Raw genomic sequence first — 22,544 nt, forward strand, 5'->3', positions numbered from 1 at the left:
CAGCTCTCCTGCAGGACTTGGCCTCTCTCAGGAGCTGAAGCACAGCACAGTCTCATCTGCACCCCTGCTACCTGCTCAGCCCACTTTGTACCTCAACAGTAAAATAAAGTCTTCATTATCTTATTTGATAGTTGAATAAAATGCTTTGAAACACTGGCATATTAATTGCAATCAAGTTTTGAAATGTCTCTGGTTGCTAGAAAGAAATTAGTCTGATAAATTGCTCTTTTTAATAAATGAGTAATTTTCCATAAGCAAGCTCTGAAACTATCATTTGGGAAGCCTTCCCCATCCCCCTTTTTTAATTTTTATTTTCATTTTAATATATTACACATGATTGTTCTTAAAGAACTGATCTTTTTGCCTTAAGAGATTAACTGTCACTGAAGTATAAGCAGCTTGTAAACCCATCCTGTCTGTCTGCCTCAGACAACCTTGTAGGGGTTTCATGACCAAGCAGTGGCCTATGATTTGTACTTCCAAAATGACAATAACTGATGGTGTGACCTCGGATCATTGCCTGCCTTTCTGTAACTTTGTTTACCTGTTTGCCTAAAGAAGCATTACTGTCCCTGGGTCGAAAAGGCCTGTTTAACTTCAGCAAGGAGCTCCCAGATAATTATAGTTACTTAGTAACTTCCATCTCAGAGCAAACTGGTTGAGGCTGCTAAGAACTGTTGTGGCTTCCCTTTTGGTCAAAATCAGCAACTGACCTGAAGGTACCTCCAGCTCTCAAACCTTTAAACAGAGCCTGCACTCAAAAGTACAGCTTAGGAGCTGGAACAAATTGCTGTATCCCTTATGTACTGCATCTGACAGGGACCCCAGAAATGCACACTGACCCTGGTTTCACACCAGAGCTACAGATGTGCTAAGAACTAAATATGCTCCATTTGCTGAAGAAAAGCAAAAGCTAGTACAAACAACTGTGACACTGGATTCATCTTGCCTTGGGCATATTTATCCAGGGTATTGCCATTACGTCATTCACATTAGGCTTTTATTATCTACTATTTTAGGTCTTAGCAGCTGTTACAAGCTCTAGTCAGAGGTCAAGATGCTGTTGAACTTCAGAATTTTTGAAAGAAGAGCATAATTCTACCAGCAACAATGTTAGATTTGCAGCCGTGCAATGTCACACAAATCATGAAAGATAATTTAATTTAAATTATATTTATTTTTAAATGAGGTTTAATTGCCAAAAAGTTAAATATTGCATGTTAAATTCCATCTGGAAAAGGCTACCATAACTTCATCTTTGAGACTTAAATAAAGTAATTTTGGGCTTTTTCATTATATCAGAAAAGACTACAAATTATTTAAGAACAATTTCCACCATCTAAATAAAATAATACTGAAATATCTGCTGTAGTTTGTAGTAACTGTATAAAACATGATGGCATGATTCTCCTTTTTTTTTCCTCTGTGTGCAATGCTGACCTTCATGAACTGTTGGTCACAGTGTGTAATTACATTCCTTTCACCTAAACTATTTCTACATATTTTCAATTTATATTTGCTGAAGCTGATTGTTGGTGAGTGTTTCAGTGTGCAAATTGCATGCAGACACTTGGGTGGTGAACTTCTGTGTAGTTTATGAGAAATTTTGCTTGCAGACAAAATTCAGACTCAGAAGAGCAGAGTCTCCCAGAGAACTGTTGGTGAACTGTACCTTAGTTGCCACTGAGAGAAATGCTCAAGGCAAAAATGCAGACCATCTCCTTGAGCTCAAGTTTTTCATAAAATAATCCATTCCTCCTGAGGACCTCACTCCCAGATAAACAGTGCTCCAGGGCAAGCATGAGATGGCTCTTGCACTACTCATCAGTTAGGTCGTTGTGATCATGAGCAGAAGCCAGGATATCTGAGAGGTCCCTGTTGGTCCAAGTACAGTCTCTATTTTTTTACTGGAGAAACCCCTCCACCTCTGGCCTCAAGGCTTCAACCCCCAAATTCTGCTTAGTGTTATGGGTAGTATCTGACCCAGAGCACTTAGAAATCTCATCTGCTTATGACTTATGCTCGCCATCCAGGCAGGAGATGAGTCAGGGAGCCTGGTGAGATTTGTTTTGCTGCTATCTTCTCTGCCTGTGTTCTTGTCCAGGCTCCCCATTCCTGAGCCCTGCCTGCCCAGCGTGTGCTGTGGTAACGGACACTGCAAGCTGCGTGGGCAGGGAATGAGTTTTGGTTTTAGTAAAAATGGGCAGTTACATCATCTTGTACAACAGGTCCTTGCTCTGTGGCTGGCCTGGGCCAACTGAGTCCTCCCAAGCTGCTAAAAGATGGCAAACTTGAAACTGCAGTAATCAAAAAATATTATAGTATGTTATGTATACTAACAACACATTCTAGGCTGCTCCCTGCATAGAATCTCCCAGATGAACCTGGCAACAAGGGAGAGAGAGATTTGAATACTAATGTCAGCTGGAGGAGGGGGCCCTTATTAGTATTTTGGCTAATTGCCAGGTTGCCTGCTCTTGAAAATTTTGCCTGTGCTGAGCTAGACATATTTTTCATGTGTAGAAAATTTTATTGAGTGTTGGTAGGGCTTTATATTTTCCTAATGCTTCCTACAGTCAACTGTGTGAAGGTTCACAGCAGCCATGAGGTCAGAGTTTCTAGCTCAAAGGCCTTTAGGCCTTCTTTGGAAGACTTGGAAAACTGTAGCAGCTGAACAGGCCCAGAAAAGACATTGCAATTTTGGAGAGCACCAGATGTAAATTCACAAAATGAAGAAGTATTTTTGTGTTTTGTGGGCTCGGGGGGTGGGATTTTTTTTTTTTTTTTGCTTGTTTGCTTGATTATTCTTTTTTTTTTTTTTTAGTAAATACAGATGACTAACTCAGGGCCTCCTTTTCTCCTTCCCTGCAGGCAGAACAAAGTCTCTGATGAGTTGCTTGTTCAAAAGGTTCCCACTGATTTTACCTTTGGGTCTGTTCTAACTTTCTCATTGTTTCATGTAAGCATTTTCTGTGGTAATTAGTCTGTAATAGCATAATCCCTGGTGGCCTTCCTGGAGTGTCTGGACTCTCTGGGTTGAGAAAGCTCTGCTGGGGGGCAACATATTTTTCTCTATGTGGGAAGGAGAAGAGTTGATGTTGTGAATGGTGTCCTGACTACGATGGAAAAACCTCTTAAAAGAGGAAAGTTTTGAAGCATTTCTTAGAAATTATTCAGGCTACATTTGTCTGATTTCCTCTGGAAGATCCTAGCCACCAAGATAGTGTCTGTGTATTTTGCCCCTGGCTGTTTCCTTCTGGACTCTGTGGTCTGGATTGTCCAAGAGGAACACAGGTATCTCTGTGATTTGTAGATGCAGTTGCAGGCATTTTTTGTAGCTGGGCACAGACACATTCAGAGCTTTGAAGTGTAGGACCTTCAACTGGCAGTGGAAGCAGATTAAAAATCCTCTTCAGCTTCCTAAAATGCAATGCCTAGAGTCATCTGAACCGTGAGGCCATGAAGGAAAACTAGTTTTTTAAAGGCTTTTTAAAAACGAAGTAGAGTTTTGATACTTTATGTTGGTTGCATTTCCTCTAAATTATTTTGAAAAACTATCAATATGAATGCCTCAAATTTCAAGCTTTTCCTTTTTGGATATAGCAAAATTAAGACAGCCTTTCAGGTGTATGGCCACAGACAGAGGAAGAAGAGACATGTCCAGGGGAGAAATACAGCCATCCCATGATAATTAACCAAACAGAAAGGGGTTGGAAATCCTAGTTTTGGAAGCTTGTTTCCAGACAAGGGATTTCTGTAACACGGCAGACCCTAAAAAACTTAACTTAAAACTGCAGAAGCTCTTCTTGCTCTGTAGGGGAGAGGAGTCACTTGGAGTATGGCTTTGCTGGCTGAGCTCTCATCTTGGGCCCTTGGACACATCCCATGACTCCGTTTCCCTGCGTAGAACAGAAAGGTTTCTCTTGATGGTCTTCATAAAGCTTCTTTGAAATCTTTTGGTGAAAAGGGCCATAGTGACTAGGTGCTGGTGGTGTGTTCACGGCAGAATCGGTGTGATCTGAAGTCAGAGGGACCCCTGTACAGAACCCGAACCAGTTTTACTGCCTAAGCCCCGTTTTCTGAGCAGCCCGAGGCTGAATTTAACCGCTGTGCTGGCCAGCATGGTGTCAGTGGTGCAGTGCAGAGGTGCTCACACTCCCTGGGGCACTGCCGGAGCAATCCCATTTCGGGGACTGCTTTGGAGGCCCATCCCTTCCTACCTCCCGGTGTTGAAGAACGGGAACAAGCAGGCTGCTCACCCTTCCAGCATCACAACACACCTCGTAATGGTTTTATGTTCCTGACAGCTGTGATCTCACCTCTGCAACACTCACATGCAAAGGGAACGGCTTTTTCCCCACATTATTTTTGCCGCACGGTGAAACAGACAAGGATTTCCCATCTGCCACAAGAAGGAATGAACAAGGTAAAGATTTGAGTATTTCCCTGCTGTTAATGAAAACTTCTGAAGTTCTCCTTCTGGCTAGTTTTTGGGCTGTGAAAGATTTTCCAGCAAGCCGATAGGTGCAAAGAAACTGAAACAAACCAAAACAACACCTTTACCAGCGTCGACTCTCGCTTTAACGCTTCGTGTTTTTTTCAGTGACCGGCCGAAGCCCCGCTGAGGGCGGGCGGGGTGTGGGGCCGGGCGGGCGCCCTCAGGGGCGGGGCGGCCCCGGCGGCGGCGCGGACTCCAAGTCCCGGCATGCCGCGGGGCGCGGCGCATGCGCGCCGGGCCGGGCTTGAGTGGCAAGTTGTTTGTTCCAGCGAGCACCAGCTGCTCGGCGCTCCGGGCTCCGCTGCTCCGCTCCGCGCCCCGCCGGCCTCCCCGCCGCTCCAACTTTTGCACCCTCTGCTCCCTCATCCCCTGCTCCTGCCCCCGGAGCTGGGAAGGGACAGACAGAAGCGGGGAGGGGAAAAAAAAAAAAAAAAAAAAAAAAAGGCACCGACAATAACAGCCCCCCCCCCCCCTCCCCCTCCCCATTCAAAAACACAACATAAACCCCAGGGATAGATGAACTACAAATGAGAAAGAGGAAAAGATGGAACTGCACATCCTAGAGCACAGGCTCAGAGTGGCCAGCATAGCCAAGGAGAGCATCCAGTTGTTTACCTATGGATTAATCAAACTTGCTTTCCTGTCCTCTAAGACGAGGTAGGTGCTGGGGATGGGGCAGCGCGGGGGAGGGGGCTGTCCTCCCTGCGAGGGGACAGAGTGTTGGGGGCGTATCCTGCTTGCTACGAGGGGACTGGGTGCCGGCAGGGCACCCTCCTGCTCTCCGAGGGGCTGCAGTGGGGGGCATCTGCCTTGCGAGTGAGCACGGCAGCCTCCTTGGAAAGGGGGTGGGTTGATGGGTGCTCTCCTCCTTGGGGGAGAAAAAAATTATAAAGCAGGGTCCTGGGATGGAGGACACCCCCTCCTTGCAAGGGGACAGCGTTGGGGTAGGGGTCACCCTCCGTCCTGCCAAGGGGCAGGGTGCTGGGGTGGGTGATGGCACCCTCCTTGCAGTAAGTCAGGCTGCTGGGTGCGGGGGGACGCCCTCCTCGCCAGAGGACAGGGATTTTTGGGGGGTGAGGAGAGCACCTGCGTCTTCCCTACGCACAAACCCCATGCCAAGGCTGGGAGGTGGTGGTGAGGATCATCGCTGGAGTTCAGGGTGCCCCCGTGCAGCTTCAGGGCAGCTCCTGCTTGCCGCTGCCCGGCGGATGAATGGGAGCAGGTGGGGGCCGGGGGCCCGGCCGGGCCGGCCGCAGGCTCGGGGCGCCCGCCGGACAACAAAGGCAACAACAGAGCCCGAGGAGGAGGAGTGGTAGTGGGTTTTTTCCCTCTCTCGCTCTCTCTGGTTTTTGTTGGGTTTTGTTTTGTTTAATTTCCCCCCACCCGGATTGTTGTTCCTTGCAGCACTTGGAAAAAGAGCGGGTCCTCCACGCGCGGGTTTGTTTCGAAGGTGCTTTGCCAGCGCTGCCAAACTGGGGGAGGACGAGGGGCAGTGCATGCCTTGCACTTCAGTATTGTGGTGTTAAGTCATTTGGATTGTGCTAGCTTTCGGGAAAAAGAAAAACGTAGTGGAAGGCACTGAAGGCACTGTGAGAATATATTTTTTTTTTAATAGGGGGAGGAAAGAAAACACCGTGGCCAGTTTATTGGATGTGTGTAAGGTGCTAGGCCTTTTACACAAAACAACTTGAATAGCAATTGCAGATTCTTCTGTCTTCACTTAGTTTGTTGACTTCACGCTATTCAGAAAGGGGAATGGGAATGTAAATAACACAATTCAAACTCTTCTTGTTTTTCCTGCCTGATAATGAGTATTTCAGTTTTCTCCCCACATTCATTCTTGTATTAAGGTGGGAAATTTTCTTTGGCAGTAGGAAAATAATGAATAGATATTTAAGAAATAGAAAGCAAATTAATTTGTTTTATTTCAAACTGTAATTCAATGCTCTCTGTTAAAATGCTTGCAGATGAATGGAGCCATTTGTGGTGTAATTTGATTACATCCCTTTATCTTAAACTTCATGCCTTGAAATTTCACTCTGATTCGGCTTTCCACTAACATTGTTTGCAGTGTAAAGTATATCAGCACCTTGTTTACTGCTGTCCCTGAATACTCCACAGGGCATTAAAGGGTCCTCACTCTTAAGCTACTGTTTTTATGTGTTGTTTCATTGTAATTGAAAGTTGCTGCTGATTTTTTGAAGGTCTTGTTGCTTCCTCTCCCATGCATAAAATGTCACTCTTACTGTCAACAATGAAGTCTTTAATCTGTCACTCTTAATGCACAGACTGGAGTTTCATGGGGCTTTTTCTATTTGTTTAGGCTTATTATTTTTTATTTATTTTTATTTTTCTTTTTTAAACTTCAGGGATGGTCTTCTTGTCTTTTTGTTTCACATTACATTTCAATATTTCAATGTTAGAGAGCTGTGAAAGGGTCAGGGCAGTAAGATAACCCCTTTGGGATTTGATACCTTGTCCAGCATTTGGGTGCAGCACCTGACAGTTTTGTATTGTTTCTGATTGCTGTGTTGTCTTTTAACACATACACCCTGAGTATCAGTCTTTCCTTACCTTCCATGGAATCTCACTGATCAGGAACAACAGATGTTTGTGGAAGGATTTGTTGGCATGGGAAACTTCTCTTTATTTCCCTTTTGTTAATTTTGTTATTTTTGCAGACAGTAGAGATGCAGGGGAAGCTTGTTTGTGTCATTCTTGAGAGAACTGACAGCACTGAAATCCTGTCTCCTGAGTGCTTTTGCATGCCCTGTGGCAAACATGGTCCCTGCCCCACGGATCTTCTCTGATCAGCATCATGTGTATGAGAATGATGAGGGTCTCTGGGAGATGTAACTCTATAGAGTTATGACCCCACTGTTTCTATTTCCTCCTCCTTTAAAAAGTGAATATGCTCAAAAGTCAACAGCTTTTTATAGGGGTGCAAGACAAATCTCCTCTCCCACACACCCCATGTGCAAAGAACCCCTCAGGGGAATGAAAGAGGGAGGTGGTCCACATCCCTGCTAATCTTTTCTAAAGAGATAGCAAAGATAACAGTTACTACATCACCTACATTTTTCCCAGTGAGACTTTAAACAGTTTTACTCGTGCTGCAAGGCTGCCAGTAAGAAATAATGATTTGTAGGACAGATTTGATCCAAAGGGGTGACAATGACATCATCAATATTCTTATGTTAGTCATGCAAGGAACTAGGATTTTTACATAGCCTCCTGTGAGAAGTGATTTGGAGGGTCTCTTTCATGTTGTCATACATCAGGGAAAAGGGCTGGAACAGTATTTTTAAGTCTTGCACATTTTTTTAATCCCCTTGGGAAGGAAAAGTAACAAATCTCCTGTTTTATTTGGCCTTCTGCCACTCTCTCACACTCTTGCCCTTGTTCATGACACAAGTGTTTTAATTTAGCTTCTGTTACAATAGCAATATTTTCTGGTACAGAGAACAGCAGTTTTGAGACTATTCTGATGGCCAGAAGCAAGACAGCAGCTAACATGGTGAAGAGGTGAGACCAGTAGTGAATTAAATAGTAGGCTGAACTGAGCAAAAAGAAAAATACTATTAATCATAACTTTAAGTTAGGCACGAGGCAGTTTATGCGGAGTTGCATTAAGAGAGGTCATCTAGGAATAAATAATAGTGGAACTGCTAAGCAGTTACACTGAGGACTGTGCTCTTGGTGTTCTGCTTTTGTCAGTGCAGGCCTACTGATTTCAGCAGGCTCTGCCAGGCACCTCAGTGGAGGAGTGATCCCTGTCTTTTTTAGTGGCATGCTGAAGATTTGCATGTGTCTAATGTTTTTGCTGTTGCTGTCATCACCATTCCGGTGGTTTTTTGATTGTGTTGGTTAGGGCATGGTGCTAATAGCACCAGGGCTGGGGATTCAGCCCTCACACTAGCCATGCACCTAGGAGTTGGACTCGATAATCTTTGTGAGTCCCTTCCAGCTCAGCATATTTTGTCTCTGTGTCTGACTTCAGTGTTCCTTGGTGCCAAGAATTCTCACCTATTCAGAAGCTGTGCAGTGTGTTTATGCATGTAAATATAACAACTGTGTGTGGCTTCACCATTGCATTATTTTTCTTTTGTTTGTGTCTCTGTAAATAGTTCTCTGGGGCAGAGAACTGTGCTTATCTGAAAACTCCTGCCTTCATCTCCCTGTGTGCTGCAAAATGAGCGGCTTCCCTCACACCAAAGTGTCTCTGCTTCCTTGGTTAAACTGTCTCATGCTACTGGGAGAGGTGCCACAAGTAACCTGCTTGAGGACTTGATACAAATACTGTTTTGCTACATTCCTGTCTTGATTTTTTTTTCCCTAATTGCAAAATACTTCATAACTGCATCTAACAAGGAGAAGTGCCGGATTCTGCACCTGCCCTGGGGCAGCCCTGGATGTGTGTGCAGACTGGGGAAGGAGATGCTGGAAAGCAGCACCACCCAAAGGGACCTGGGGGTCCTGGCTGGTGGCCAGTGGGACCTGAGCCAGCCGTGCCCTGGGGCCAGCAGGGCCATCCCTGTCCTGGGGCTCCAGCCCAGAATTGCCAGTGGGGCCAGGGAGGGGATTGTCCTGCTCTGCCCTGGGGCGGCCTCACCTCCAGAGCTGTGTGCAGCTGTGGGCACCACAGGGTGAGAAAGATCTTGAGCTGTTAGAGAGAGGCCAAAGGAGGCCACGAGGACAGGGAAGGCCTTGAGGGGAAGCCTGTGAGGAGCTGCTGAGGGCACTGGGTCCGCTCAGCTGGAGAAGAGGAGACTGAGGGGGACTCATTGCAGTCTGCAGCTCCCTGGTGAGGGAAGAGGAGGGGCAGACACTGATCTCTGCTTTGTGTGACAGCGATGGCCCCTGAGGGGATGGCCTGAAGCTGTGTCAGGGGAGGTTAAGGTTGGAGGTTAGGAATGGGTTCTTCCCCCAGAGGTGGCTGGGCACTGAACGGGCTCCCCGGGGCAGGGGTCACAGCACCAAGGCTGGCAGAGCTCCAGGAGTGTTTGGCCAACACTCGGGCCCATGGTGTGACTCTGAGGGATGGTGCTGTGCTGGGCAGAAGCTGGACTCAAGGAACCTCGTGGGTCTCTTCAGACTCAGCACGTTCTGTGATTCCTTTTAGGACATGGGGGTTAAATCTGAGTGGAGGACAGTTTGGGATGATGCAGGCATTGAGCCACCAGTGCATGCAGTAGATTGTAGGAAGGTGAGCCTAGTCTTGTCTTTGGAGAGTATATAAAAATATATGGAGAGTCCAGGAAAATCAAGTGGGATCAGGGTTCTTCCAAGCACTGGGTCTGTGTCATGTAGTTAGCCTGATTTCTGGGTAATGCTTTAGTAGACCCCTGAACATCTGGAGTCAGTGCTAACAAGTTATCTTTCCTGTCTCTTCCAGTACTAATATAAAGATTTGGTGGTAAGCAGTGAAGTGGTTGAGGGAGAAAGGTATTATTTAAATTGTAAAGCTATTAAATTATAAATAGAATAAAGTTGAACAAGTTAGTTTGCTCACAGGGCTGGGTGTTTAAATGACCTAATTGTAGGTCATGTGTCTAGCATCACAAATTTTAAAATCTCTGAGGGTATTTTGATATTCTTTGGTTTGAGATGGTCATTATTTTTGAATGCTGAAGAGAAGGAAAAAGTTCTGCATGTGTAAAGGATGAGACCTTGATCACCTGAAATGTTTAAATGCAGCCATTCCAAAAGCATCTGTCACTCTGGGTTCTTTTTCAAGATGCTCCAGTTTATGTATATTGGTGACTTGACACAGAACTTCAGACACTTTGTAAGCTTACAGGTTTGGCACTATACACAGATAGCTGTCCATGTGAATGGGATGATTCCCAGAGAAGCTAGATGGGAGGTAGTGATCCCACTACAGTGGGATGCTTGGAGGCAGAAGGTTTTCTTAATGTGCAGAGGTCCTTAAAAATATTCATTCCAATAAAAATGCAGCAAGAAGTGAATGGGGATAAAATGTACAGAATAAGTTGGTTTTTCTTTGGGCTTTGAGTAAAAAATAAAACTAGGTTTGTTGTCTTTTAAGTTTGTGGTGGTATTTTTTGTAATCTGTCCATTTTGCTTAGTAATAATTGACACCTCTACTTACGAACAGTGTGCTGTTGCTATTAATATAAGTGTTTCTCATTCCCTGATCACTTGTTTACTGTATAGGTGTCCTGAAATTGGAGATACTGTAATAAAAAGTCTATTTTGGACTTCAGAATATAATAGGACAAACAAGTGCTTAAAATGTATCCATGCATCATTTGAGGACATTGAGATCAGCACTGTTTCCTTTGGTATGAACTCAGACAAACACATGTTGTTTATGCCCTTATATGAGGAACAGATCGGCCTGCAACACTGGATGATTGTCTGGCAAAGGCAAGTTACTCCTATCGTTAAAACCTTTTTTTTTTGTCTCTCATGGCTTTTGCCATCCTGTGCATCCTAGGAAGACCACTGAGTAAAGGCTTTTGCCAGTTACAAGATCATATCTACTCATCTAAAACATGTTGCTCATGTTTCCTTTTGTTGTGGCAAAAACTCCCAAATGCCTTGAATATTTTATTTTCTGGGTGTGTGTATATGTGTGTGATATCTGAGGTGTGGGGACTTCTTTTTCAGTGTGATTTGGTGACCATCTGTTACAGAAGGAGTGAGGGCTGATGTCCAGACACCACAGGAGGCTGCAGTGATGGGAAGCCTCATGGCTAAAGCCGCCTGCCTGCCCTTCTCCAGAGCACTCTGCTGCCCTGTTTGTGTCACCATGGGCATTTATGGTGCTGAAATTGCTGGTGGATGTTCAGGATGAGTAGAGCTAGTGAGAATCAGATAACTGAGTAGGTGGAGAGAGCAGAATTTACTTGTTTGGGCTAAGGAAGTATATAAGCTCTTTAATTGTGGATGTCATCAGTTTGTGTTCAAGGCTGCTGGGTGTTTCAGCTGCTGGTGGGCTATGAGAGCAGTCTGCAGTGTTTTAACATGTTAAGCCTTGGAAGGAACAGGTTTCCTTCCTGATGGTCTCTTACTGTTTATCTACAAATGTTGTTTTCCCTTTATTTTCTGCTTTCTGGCACATGGCTTACCAGTGGGGCTTGATTTTCTCTTTCTTTGCCTGGCAGTTCTGTCATGCAGTCAGTCCTCAACTTACCATGTGGTCCCATCAGGCTGAGGCTCATGCCAAGTCAGAAACTGACAGGAGTGCTTAGAAACTAAATGACATTCAAAAGGTGGAATGGAAGTACTAGATCAAACCTAGAGTGTAATGCTGGGCAGCACTATGTGCTGGAGAAATGTTGATTTAGATATTGTACTTTGAAAATAAATAGATATTTGCCTGTAGTTTGTAGTGGGATAGTTGTTTATCCTTATTTCCCATGTTTTAGTTCATTGGGAAAACTGTCACATAGATGAGATGCAGCACCTGTGGATAAGGTACAACATCAGCTGTGGAAAAGAAACATCAATGGTGCCCATTCATGTTGAGCTGAGAAATAGAAAAGTGTAAAAAATACTCCTCTTTTGCCATGTAACTCAATTAAGATCCCCTCAGATGAATGGATTTTTATTACTCTGAGGTGAAAGTCAGTATTAAAGTTAAAAATGTGGCTTTTATCAGTTAAATAGCTCTTCCTGCAAGCTGGTACTGGAGTGCTTCAGCAATAGGGCCAGTGCAGGTCTTTTATGGGATAGTATAAATACTGTGCATTCATCATCTAGAAGTAACAGCTGAATTGTTCATTAACACCATAGTTTGAACCTATAGTCTACCCCTCTACTGAATTATAACTTAAATTAGGCTCTATTTGATAGCTGAATTCTTTGACAACGCCTTGGTCATTCTCTCTAAGAATATCTTTCTGTATTTTTTTTTGTTTTTTTTTTTTTTAATTCTGTTTAGCACACCACCTCATTTATCCAACACACATCTTCTTAGTCATCCTGCATGTTGGAGTTTTAATATATTTGGATAAAGGCTCCAATTTCTTTTCTCATGAGAAACAGTATGGGTTTGTTCTTTTGTTTACTGCCAACTCAAGAATAAACTTCAGCTCTCATCTGCTGGTAACTGAAGGCTGGTAAAGGGAGAATTATCCAACAGGAATGTGAGGAAATATCTCCATTCATTATAGTTCAGAATCAGCAGAGTAAAGCCCCTAAGCTGCTGTTAGCATTTCAAAGCAAAAAGATCTCTTCTCCCCACCCTCAACTCAGCTGAGTTTTGTGTAGATAAGAGATATTTGTTAAGAAAGAAAACAACAGGCAAAAATGTTCTACTATGGCACAAAATAAATTAAGATTGATTAAGCCAGTTCCATGATTATACAAGCCCTTGTTAGTCCCAGATGTACTACAAAAAGTTTTACTGTGCCGATCATTGAAATAGAGCATCTGATCTCATCTTTGTGGTCTGATATATAATAAACATTATGTACTGGTTATTAATGTTTTATTTTCACATCCAAAGAAATGCAGTGAACGCCTAAACTTTCTCACCAACCAGAACAACCTTACTTTGGTCTGTTAAATGTGGCTTACTAGAGATTAAACTAAAAAGCCCTCTTCTGATCTGTAGCCTGCTTTAGGAAGCTCCCAGCAGTAATATCAGAGATACCAGATCTCCCAGCAGATACCAGAGCTGCTGTTTAGCACAGGGTTGGCATGTAGAAGAGAGAAGTGGCAAGTTTGCTTGGTGGCAGAAAACCATTTACTAATCCTTTGGGGATCTCTGAGGTATGCTTTTGTGGGGATGCCTGGGTAGGCAAAGTGATTTTTTCAAAATTTTGTGGTCCAGTTATTGTTAGGTAATGTGATGGAATAAATGTTTTTAAGATACTTGTGCTACTTATTTGACAGTAATTGTAGAGAGATGTAGGCTGTTAGGGATGGTAAGCTGTCCTTGACCCAATTTTTTTCAAAACAAATTGTTTATAAAGTAGGAGCCAAACCCTCTCGGGAGTGTGAATGTATGTTTGACTGAGATTTAACTGTAAAGGAGAAGTTAATCTTCTTTTTCTGTGAAGTTTTAGTGTTCTTATTATAGAGGATACTAGAGATGGCATAAGATCTGCCTATTTAGGAGCAAAATGCAACCTTTAAGTCTTGTGCAAAGTATTCAAATAGATGAATTTTAAAAGTTGATACTGGGGGAATTTCTGAACCTGAGAGGGGAAAATTTACAAGTTTTGACATGGGTGGAACAGTTAAAAATGTATGTGTGATTCTCCCTGACTTTTTCTGTTCAGACTTTTAAAGAAAGTTACATGAAGAGAATCTGGGTAACGATATGCACTGGTTTTAGCAATATCTGAATATTTATCCTAGTTCTGTGGTTAAAAGATCAGTATTCAGCCCTTTCTTATGCCATGCATGTTTTTACAGGCTGAGTTGGTGGAAGTTGATAAGTCTGAAACCTTGACGGAAATGGCCCATGTTAATCTTGCTTAACATTTGTAGTTTTTATTTCTTTTCCTAAAGAAAGATTGACTCTTTTCCCTTGATAACCTCTAAGGCACTCACTTGCAAATAAATGTAGTCTTGGCAGGAAGAAAAAAGGTACCTCTTAATACTGAGAAGGATATACTCTGCATGCATCTAAGCAACTGTACACATTTACATAGATTTACTTAGTCTTTATTTTTGTGCTTTTTTGAAAATGATGGATGACTTATCACGATTAGTCTTTCAGTCGTGATCTTTTTCAAGTTGCTTTTGGGTGGAAATCAGAGTTTGTAACATGGAAAGCAAACATTTTCATTTGCTCTTTTTAAACTACTACACAGTATTACATGTATTAAGTATTTAGAAAAAAAAAATCTCAGCTTATTTTGTGTTTATAACTAAGCAGTGTAACATGACCTGTACTAAACAAATTAAGCCAGTGGTGACTTGAGACTGTGCTTGGCAGGACATTGGAGCTGGGAGGTCTCAGCCTTCCACACCTACTTCTTATTTGCAGACTGGAAAAAGAAAACCAAGTTTGCTTGCCTTTTCATTTCCTATTTTGTTTCCCAACCTGGAATTAGCTAGTGATCATTTTGAACAAAACTGAGTAATTTGAAATGAGAAAAAATATTCACCCATCTTGTGGAAGATAATATGCTGTCAGAATCTGCTGTATTGCATAAGTGGACTGGTCACAGTGGCTTTGTCAGTGACTTCTCCTCAGCTGACTTGTTTAATTTGCTTTGGAGTTTGGAGAAGCAAACATATTTTGATAAATTTTGTTTAAATTATCTCACACCTAAGATAATATTGTAGCTGCAAAAATTTTTGGATTTCAGCTATCTTTATATCAGATGAGCTAATGTTAAAATAAAATTATGCTCTTAATTGTTTTCATATTCAAAGTACTTGGTTGCAGAAGGGTGGTGTTAGAATTGGCCCTTCACTGCTGTGGGGATTGATTTCAGGCAATTTATGATATACTGAATGATGTGTTGTGAGTTGCATGTTATTACCCATTTGGCATTTCTGTAAGCCAAGCAGAGTTTTGTTGTGTGCAGTTTGTTTGCATCTGCTGAGCCAGTGAGGTGTGAAACCACACACTTGTGGCTCAGTCTCTCTTGAGCTTCCTGCAGGTGAGTCTAGTTAGTGAATGGTTTTCTGCTGTGAGTGGTGGGACTATGCGCTTTGCAAAATTCCATCTCACTAATGAAGTGGTCACAAATTGACATAGATTATGTTTGTTAAGAGATTTTTCTTCAGGTAAAATGCCAGCAATGTAGAGTGGTTATAGCAATTTTTTTTGCAAACAAAATCAATGTTTCATTATGGAAAATAAAATGGATGAAGTTACCTGCATTGCAGACAAGATACAGATGTGCAGAACAACTGAAATCCCAAGGAAGACAGCATCATTTTTAACACAGATTTTGTTTTTCAGTGATTGTTTTCTTGTCAGTCCTCCTGGCATACAGTGTAACAATATTTTGATGACTGCCAGAAGCTACTTTGCTACACCAGTTTGATATTGGCTAAACACAAAAGAGTAAGCAAGAATTTGGTTTGACCAGAGCAGGCTTTATGGTTTAATGGGGAGAAAGATGAAGGGAAGTGATAAAGGCCAGAGCTGGCCTTGTGAATGAGCATGGATGGTTCATGACTGCCTGGAGCCTGATGTGGAACGAAGGGTTAATGCAACAGTGGAGCCTCAAGCTTTTTGTGCAGTTTTCAGTCCAAGCCTGGCACATTGTCACAAACTTAGAAAATATCAAATCTTAACAGAATGGGTGAGGTCAAGAAGGATCTCTAAAGATCAGGTAGCCCAACCCCCCAGCTCAAGGCAGAGGTCACTCAAGCAGTAGCTCAGGATTTTGTCCATTGGGATCTTGTGCTTAAAGCCATGCATGGAGCTTTGCTCTCTGCTGTGTTAACATGTTATTGACCTCATTCACATTGTAATGCTTTGCTTCATTTGGCAATACGGTCCACATAGCATTCTAATGTGTGATTGAATGTCTCATCTCAGCACGTCCAAGTGGTTTTGAAACTTTAAAGTGGAACCGTGCAACCTCTTGGTTATGGAGAGAGCTGTTGGTATGAACGAGACTGTTTCCTGCAGTAGTTCACTGGTGCTTTGTGAGCATTGCAGGTGAAACTGCTTATTGCCTTTAAACTGTGAAAAACTAGCTGAAACAAAGTAGATGCCAAAAAATTCCGTAGCTTGGTAAGAGCAAAGCTTGCCTTAGGAAAGGGCATGTACTCACTTTTGTGCTGCTGCAGACAACTTAATTACAGTTTGTAATGATGTTGGATAGATGCACAAGGCTAATGAAGCTACTTCTACCCAAGCCCTCTACATAAAAGTTTCATTTGTGTCCTTGACCTAAGTAAGGGAAAGTATTAGAATGACATGAAGCCCAAATGTGACTTAATTTGACTTTAAGTGCAGTATTGTGTGCTGCATGCCCTGCAGTATATGTTGTGCTTTGGTTATTGTGCAGTTTCTGAAATTCCACTGTAGGAGTGGTCATGTGATGGAGCCTCACTGTAGGGAAGTGTTTTCTCTGTACTCCTCCTATTGGTATCAAGTTACTCCAGGCATTTCTGCGTGGTTCTTACAATTCCTGTACATGCAGTCGTGCTGTTGGCTTTATGCTTTATCACATTACCCATCCCAGTGCTGTGTTCCAGGGAGTGCTGAGGTCTGATCCCAGGACAAGTGCTCTGCGTCTGTATGTAGGGAAAGCCTCATGTCTGAGGAAGGGTAAGTTTATAACACAGGGGTTTGCATGGAATCACTGAGCTATCCCCTGGTAGCTCTTATGCTGTGACAGGCCAGAAATACTTCTTATTTGCACAGAAGTGTGCAATCAGGCCAGAATGATTAATGTAAATGTAAATTTATGTGTTCCGTACCCATTTGAATGGCTTTGTTCATTCAGATGGTGTTTGAATTGTAATTTCAGGCAATGATTTAAATATGAAGTAGTCCTGAAACAATATAGTTGCCTATTGGCTTTTAATGATCTTGTGAAGCAGTGTATTTTGAATGGATGTCCCATTATAAAGGTGGTAACAACCTGACTATTGGTGGCAGAAATAAAAATAACAAAGTCAGAAATGCTAAATAATATGTGCATGTATAAGTTACGTGCTTCATGTAAAATTTGTGTCTGAGATGTCCATAAGCATACGTTTGAAATTAATTTTCTTCTATGTTTATAGAAGCACTGAGGCTTAAAACTGGCACATAATTGGCTATTAATCCATTCTTATAGCCTTCCATGGCAAGTTACTGCTGTTTATTTCTTTTTGAGATTTCCTACTACCATAACCATGTGCTTTTCGTTGAGATGAGTGGATGGCCACACTAATAAAATCTATCATAAAGATAGGATCTATCTTTAGGTGCAGTCTCTGTTGCCTGGATAACTCAGGGTGTACTTGGAGCATCACAGCAAAGCATTTGATGAAATTCCTGTCCCCGATTCAGCAGTTTCCATCTCCAGTGTTTCGGAAGTTGCTGTTAACTTGTTGTGCGTGTTCCAAGTTCAGGAGAGAAAAAAAACCCAAAACATCAGACCCCCTACACTTTGAAGCCACCTCATTTTGTTTATGGTACAGACTCACAGTTGGAGTAGTGTGGCTATGGGCTGGTTAATTCAGAGTTGGAGTGGAAATGACTGACTTGTTAACCTTTCTTTACTCAGGAGAATGAATGGTCAGATGATTAGATCTTGTAGGGAGAAAAATTACTTGTTTATATGGGTTGAAGGTGTGTGACTAGCAATGGTGTTAACCTTTCTTCAAAAGTATAGGGGAGGTTTTATCTGTATGTGTTACTAGTATCCCACTTTGAATATTACATTTTCTCACTTTGTGTTTTTACAGTAATCGTTTTCCCCTTTCACTTGGGTTTGAAAAAATTCAGTGACAGAACAATTCCTGGATTCAAAGTAGAGTGGTACTCTTACTTTTTCCTAGGCCTGTTAAAACATACTCCTGTTTATATATTCCTTGCAGGATCAGCACAGCAGAAAAGGACAATGAAAGAATTTCATGTGTTCCTTAAATGAGCCTTACATAAAACAAAGTTTAAAATTAATTAGGACTTACCTTTTAAGCACTTGTCAAATATTCTCATTGTCATATCAAATCAATGTGAGGTACATTCAGAATCACCTACGTCCCATTAAAAAAAAACAAGCACTTGGGTACCCCAAGGCTCATTGGAAGTCAACAGGACTCAGACTCCAGATTGGCTGTTGCTGTTCGAGGAGGAGATGCTTAAGGGCTTTAAAAATTTTGCCTCCTGCTCAGACTAGCTGGTAACATTCAGGACAGGAGTAAAGTAAAACTGTACTAAAGGGAAGGAAAGGCTTAGTGTGGCTGCTCATGTGGGCAAGAGTGAAGATATACTTCTGAGAATTACTATAGAGGATCAAAAATGGGGATCTCCGTTCTTCTCTCATAGCCAGGTGGGCTGTGGGCTGGCTTCACTCCATGTCTCCAGCAGCATCTGGCCTCTGTGCTGCCTCAGCAGTGGTCTCTGCAGTCCCAGGCCCCCGGTGCTCCAGGGTCACCCAGCACAGCACGTGCTGGCTGCACCTCTGGGAGCTGGGCAGAGGCTGCTGCCTTGCTTTGCAGAGGAGGAAACTGAGGCACATAGGAAGGTGAGTGCCTTACCCATCTCACTCAGCAGGTCTGCAGTAGCACCTTGCTCTTGTTTTCCATGTCCTGCATAGTCTTCACCACTAGGACTACCCCTTTCTTGTAGGACAGATGAAGGCCTTGTTTTTAGTCCATGTGTGTATTAGCCACTTTGAAGTCCTTGTCATCCAGCTGCTGCTTTCTTTTGTGTTTTTTTCTTCCTAGTTTTGGTAAGTTCATTAATGGAGGTGTTCTCTGTTGTCTCTCCTTGTACCTTGAGAGAGCAGTGTGAGTTGGAAGATGTCCATATGAGCTTCCAGTAATAACAGCAGTCTTCCTGAAACTTACAAAGAAATCCACTCATATGTAAGTGTGGCTTTTAAATACGCATAAACACACATATATATGTGTCCAATATATATATATTGGACATTATATATATATATGTATATATATGTATATATATGTGTATATATGTATATATATATGTATATATATATATATATATATATAATATGTCCAACATGTGTCCAATATGTCTGTAGCTGTATACACGTGTCATTCCAAAGTCAGAGTTCTCTTGAAATGGAAATTGCCTCAGCTGGAAAATAGAGGTAGCTCCTGCTGACAAATAAAACCACATGTTTTTAGGAGCTCTAATAGTTCTGCTTCAAGACAGAGAATGTCTCTCTTCCACTATCCTTCAGACAACAGCTGCCACAATGAAGCCTGAATATGAAGAATACATTTTTCTGTGGCTGTATCCTGGGCGCTGGGAAGACTCTGCAGTTCAGAACAATAGCAGAATATGGAGCTGCCAGCAGGCAGTCTGAGTGGACAAGTATAATCATGCACCACTCAGCTTTCAAGGAAATTACAGTTAGTGCACTGACTTGCTCATAATAGCGATCCATTGTTTGGCTTAATAACTTATCAGCTCTCCAGGAACCAGCTAGTGATCACTGTCAGCATACACTGCTAATCATTCTGTTCTTAAATTATCCCAAGATGAACTAAGGACCCATCACATCACCTATTAACCAGCAAACTGAGTGCACTATAATTTTTTTTAAGCTAGAAGGAACAATATAGCCTACCTTTTTTCTTCTCTTGTTTTGTCATTATCTTTGTCATATGTGATTGTGCCTGTAGGTATTTTTTTAAAATGTCTGGTTGAAAGGACATTGTCAAATTGTGTTGGGATATTTTCAGATAGAGAGAGTTTATGTTAAATTGTGGGATTTTTTTGTGGCAACTATTAGGGAACTGAATCTGAAACCTGCTTTTTAAGAAACATTTGTTTTTCATAAAGCATTTTTGGCAGAGGGGTGATTTTTTAATGGTGCTTTTATGTAGTACCTGGGTTCCTGTCAATCACTAGTAAGTGTAGGTTGAGAATGCCCCTCTTTAGTAGTGAAGAGTGATTGTCCCTCTTAGACAAATGTAGAATTTAGACACAGGAGGATAGCGTGATTTATCCAGAGCCATGCAGGGAGCTGTAGAAGAAGAGGAAGGAGAAGGAAGCTGGTTTGAGTCCTGATCCCAGGAGGCCTTATATCATGCTGAATGTATTCTGCCTTCTTACCAGAGGGTTATTTGTGAGTTCTGAGCTGCCAGCATTGAAGGAGCCCTGAAGTATTTCTTCTGAAGGAAGAATGGCCACAGCTTCTTTTGCAGACATTGATATGAAAGATCCTAGAATGGTGCAAAGTACCAAACCTGTTGGGATGCCTTTTTGTGGTTAGGAGTGCACAGACATGCAAGTCACATGAGCAGATCTCCAACTTGTTCCATGCTTAGGACTGAAATGGTGAGTTTGTGAAAAGGGGAGGGGAAAACAGACGCATGTGCCTAACTGAAATAGGCCTCCTTGCTGTTGTGAATAGTGCAGGCAGCTGTGGCACAGGATCTCCTGGTCTCAGGAATTGTGCAGACTGAGGGGTCAGCTGTTTTTATTAGACCAGAACAAGTACACCAGTATTTAAATGAAGCCCTGAGCATTTTTGTCGTTTTCTTTAACTGTTTGCTTTGTTTCCATCTCTCCTGTGTCTGTCTTGGAAAGACAATTGTATCTCCTGATCAGTGAAGACTAGAATTAAAATAAGGACCCTTCTACTCCAAGGTTTAATTGCCTGGCACATCTATGTCGCAGGAAGTGTCATCTTTCATGTTTTGAGAAGATGCTGACTGTGATATCTCTGAACCGTATAAGAAAACACACCTATTCTTGTCAATTATAGTAACAGTCTAGCTCAAATGATATAGGTCTTTGTATATTGTATTGAAAAATGTAGATCTGGCCTTTGTTAATAAACAGAAACAATCAGGTTGTTACAAAATGGTGATCTCTACAGACATTAACCTTTGCATGTACTTCAAATGCATCACCTACTTTTGGCAGCAAGAAGTGAAAAAATGCTGAGTAGGTATGTCATGTCCCCAAGGTAAGTTCTGTAATAAGGAAATACCTGAAGCTTACAGGTGTGGCTTTCTCTTTTCCATGAAAATATTTCCCACTTCTCCAGGAGTTTACCATCTTTCTTTGAAAACAATTGTTCAGGTTGCAAGTCAGTCCTGTTTTATTTGCTTCATTTGCTGTAGGGCCAACAATTGGCATTCAGCCCAAACTCCAGGGTTGTGCCAGTTCACTGTATTTTGCACTGTACAAAGTTGAAAAGCACTGCCAGATGAAAAAATAGAATTGAATTGGAAAGCCTAAAACCTCCTGTGCCAACCTCTTCTTTAATACAACACAATGGCTGTGCAATGATTTACTTTACTCTGTGTTTTGAAATGTGTCTGACTTGGTAGTTATGCTTGATCAGAGCTTTCTCTTGCAAGAAGTATTTCTTTCTTTGCCCTGTCTACAGATACAAGAATGGAAATGTCAATATTCAAGGCAATGATTTTGTTACAAATCTGCTTGGGATGCCCCAATAACCCAGTTCTTTGCATAGCAGAGTCAACAGGTTTCTGTGTGTTGATGTTGGTGAGTTAGAGCCCAGGCTGAAATATTCATGTTAGAGTGAATGTTTCTGTGAAACCCTGTTCATGCAAATTCGACATCAGTATGCTTGAGGTTTCTGGGAAAATACCCTTCTTTGCTTGGCATACCATGCATCGGGATCCTTGGATAATTCATGTTGTATTAAAGCCAGGTCTTGATTATCTGTGGTGAAATGTGTAAATACTGAAGTCCTGTACTAAGAGGACAAAACATCCCAGTTAAATCTAGAAGAGCAGACTGGAAGCAGTATGGCATTTTGTTGTTGGTTTCTCAGCCTGGGAAAATCAGCAAGTGACAGGATTACTGATGGTTCTTTCCCCAGCATCACTTTCCTGACTGTATGTATGGTTTCTGCTACTTTAACCTTTATTTTACCAAGGCTCTGCCATTCCTTTGTTCTCCTGGCTAGCTGATGCTTACAGTGCTCCCATCTTTTTGCAGGTCCACCATGGTTTGAAGCCATTGTTTGTTGTGAAGTGTGAATGTGAAGATGCTGGTACTTAGTTTGATAGTTCCCTAAGTCTTGCTCTGTTACCTCTTCCTCTTTTATTGCTCCTCTGTGGCTGTGAGATTCTGTTCAGTGCTGGTTTGTTAAAGAAAACAATCCATGCTGGTTCTGTGCCATCATTTCAAAGAACAGCTATTCAGCAGGCTCTTGATGGAGAGGTTTAAGAAGAAATTATTTTGCTCCTTGGGCATGAACATTCTGATTAAGAATGTAACTGGCACAGGACCTCCTTTGCTGAGGGAGTCTGACCAGAGAGAAGTTTTTACTCCATTTAAGCCATGGGTCTGCACCTTCAGTAGGCTTTTTCATTGATATTTTGTTTACAGCTGTCTGTGCTGCTCAGGAGGATGCTATGATGCCTCAGAACAGCTCTCAGGCTGCTCAGCAATACTGGACTGCCATGCTGGGAGGGTGGGGATGCAGGGCAG

At 42.3% G+C, this 22,544-nt stretch overlaps 1 protein-coding gene across 3 annotated transcripts in view; it reads left to right on the plus strand.

Annotated features, from left to right (window-relative positions):
* Positions 1-4,740: 4,740 nt before the first annotated feature.
* CASTOR2 (cytosolic arginine sensor for mTORC1 subunit 2) overlaps positions 4,741-22,544 on the plus strand; it is a 116,846-nt gene continuing 99,042 nt past the window's right edge. For 2 of the 3 annotated variants that reach the window (XM_068210142.1, XM_068210143.1), the window contains exon 1: positions 4,741-5,155. In XM_068210142.1, the coding sequence (XP_068066243.1) occupies positions 5,043-5,155 (113 nt within the window). In that variant the 5' untranslated portion in view covers positions 4,741-5,042. The remainder of the gene's footprint in view (positions 5,156-22,544) is intronic. The other variant, XM_068210145.1, reaches the window with a different exon arrangement.

Source organism: Anomalospiza imberbis, chromosome 20 (assembly GCF_031753505.1).
Source record: "Anomalospiza imberbis isolate Cuckoo-Finch-1a 21T00152 chromosome 20, ASM3175350v1, whole genome shotgun sequence".
NCBI classification, from domain to species: Eukaryota; Metazoa; Chordata; class Aves; order Passeriformes; family Viduidae; genus Anomalospiza; species Anomalospiza imberbis.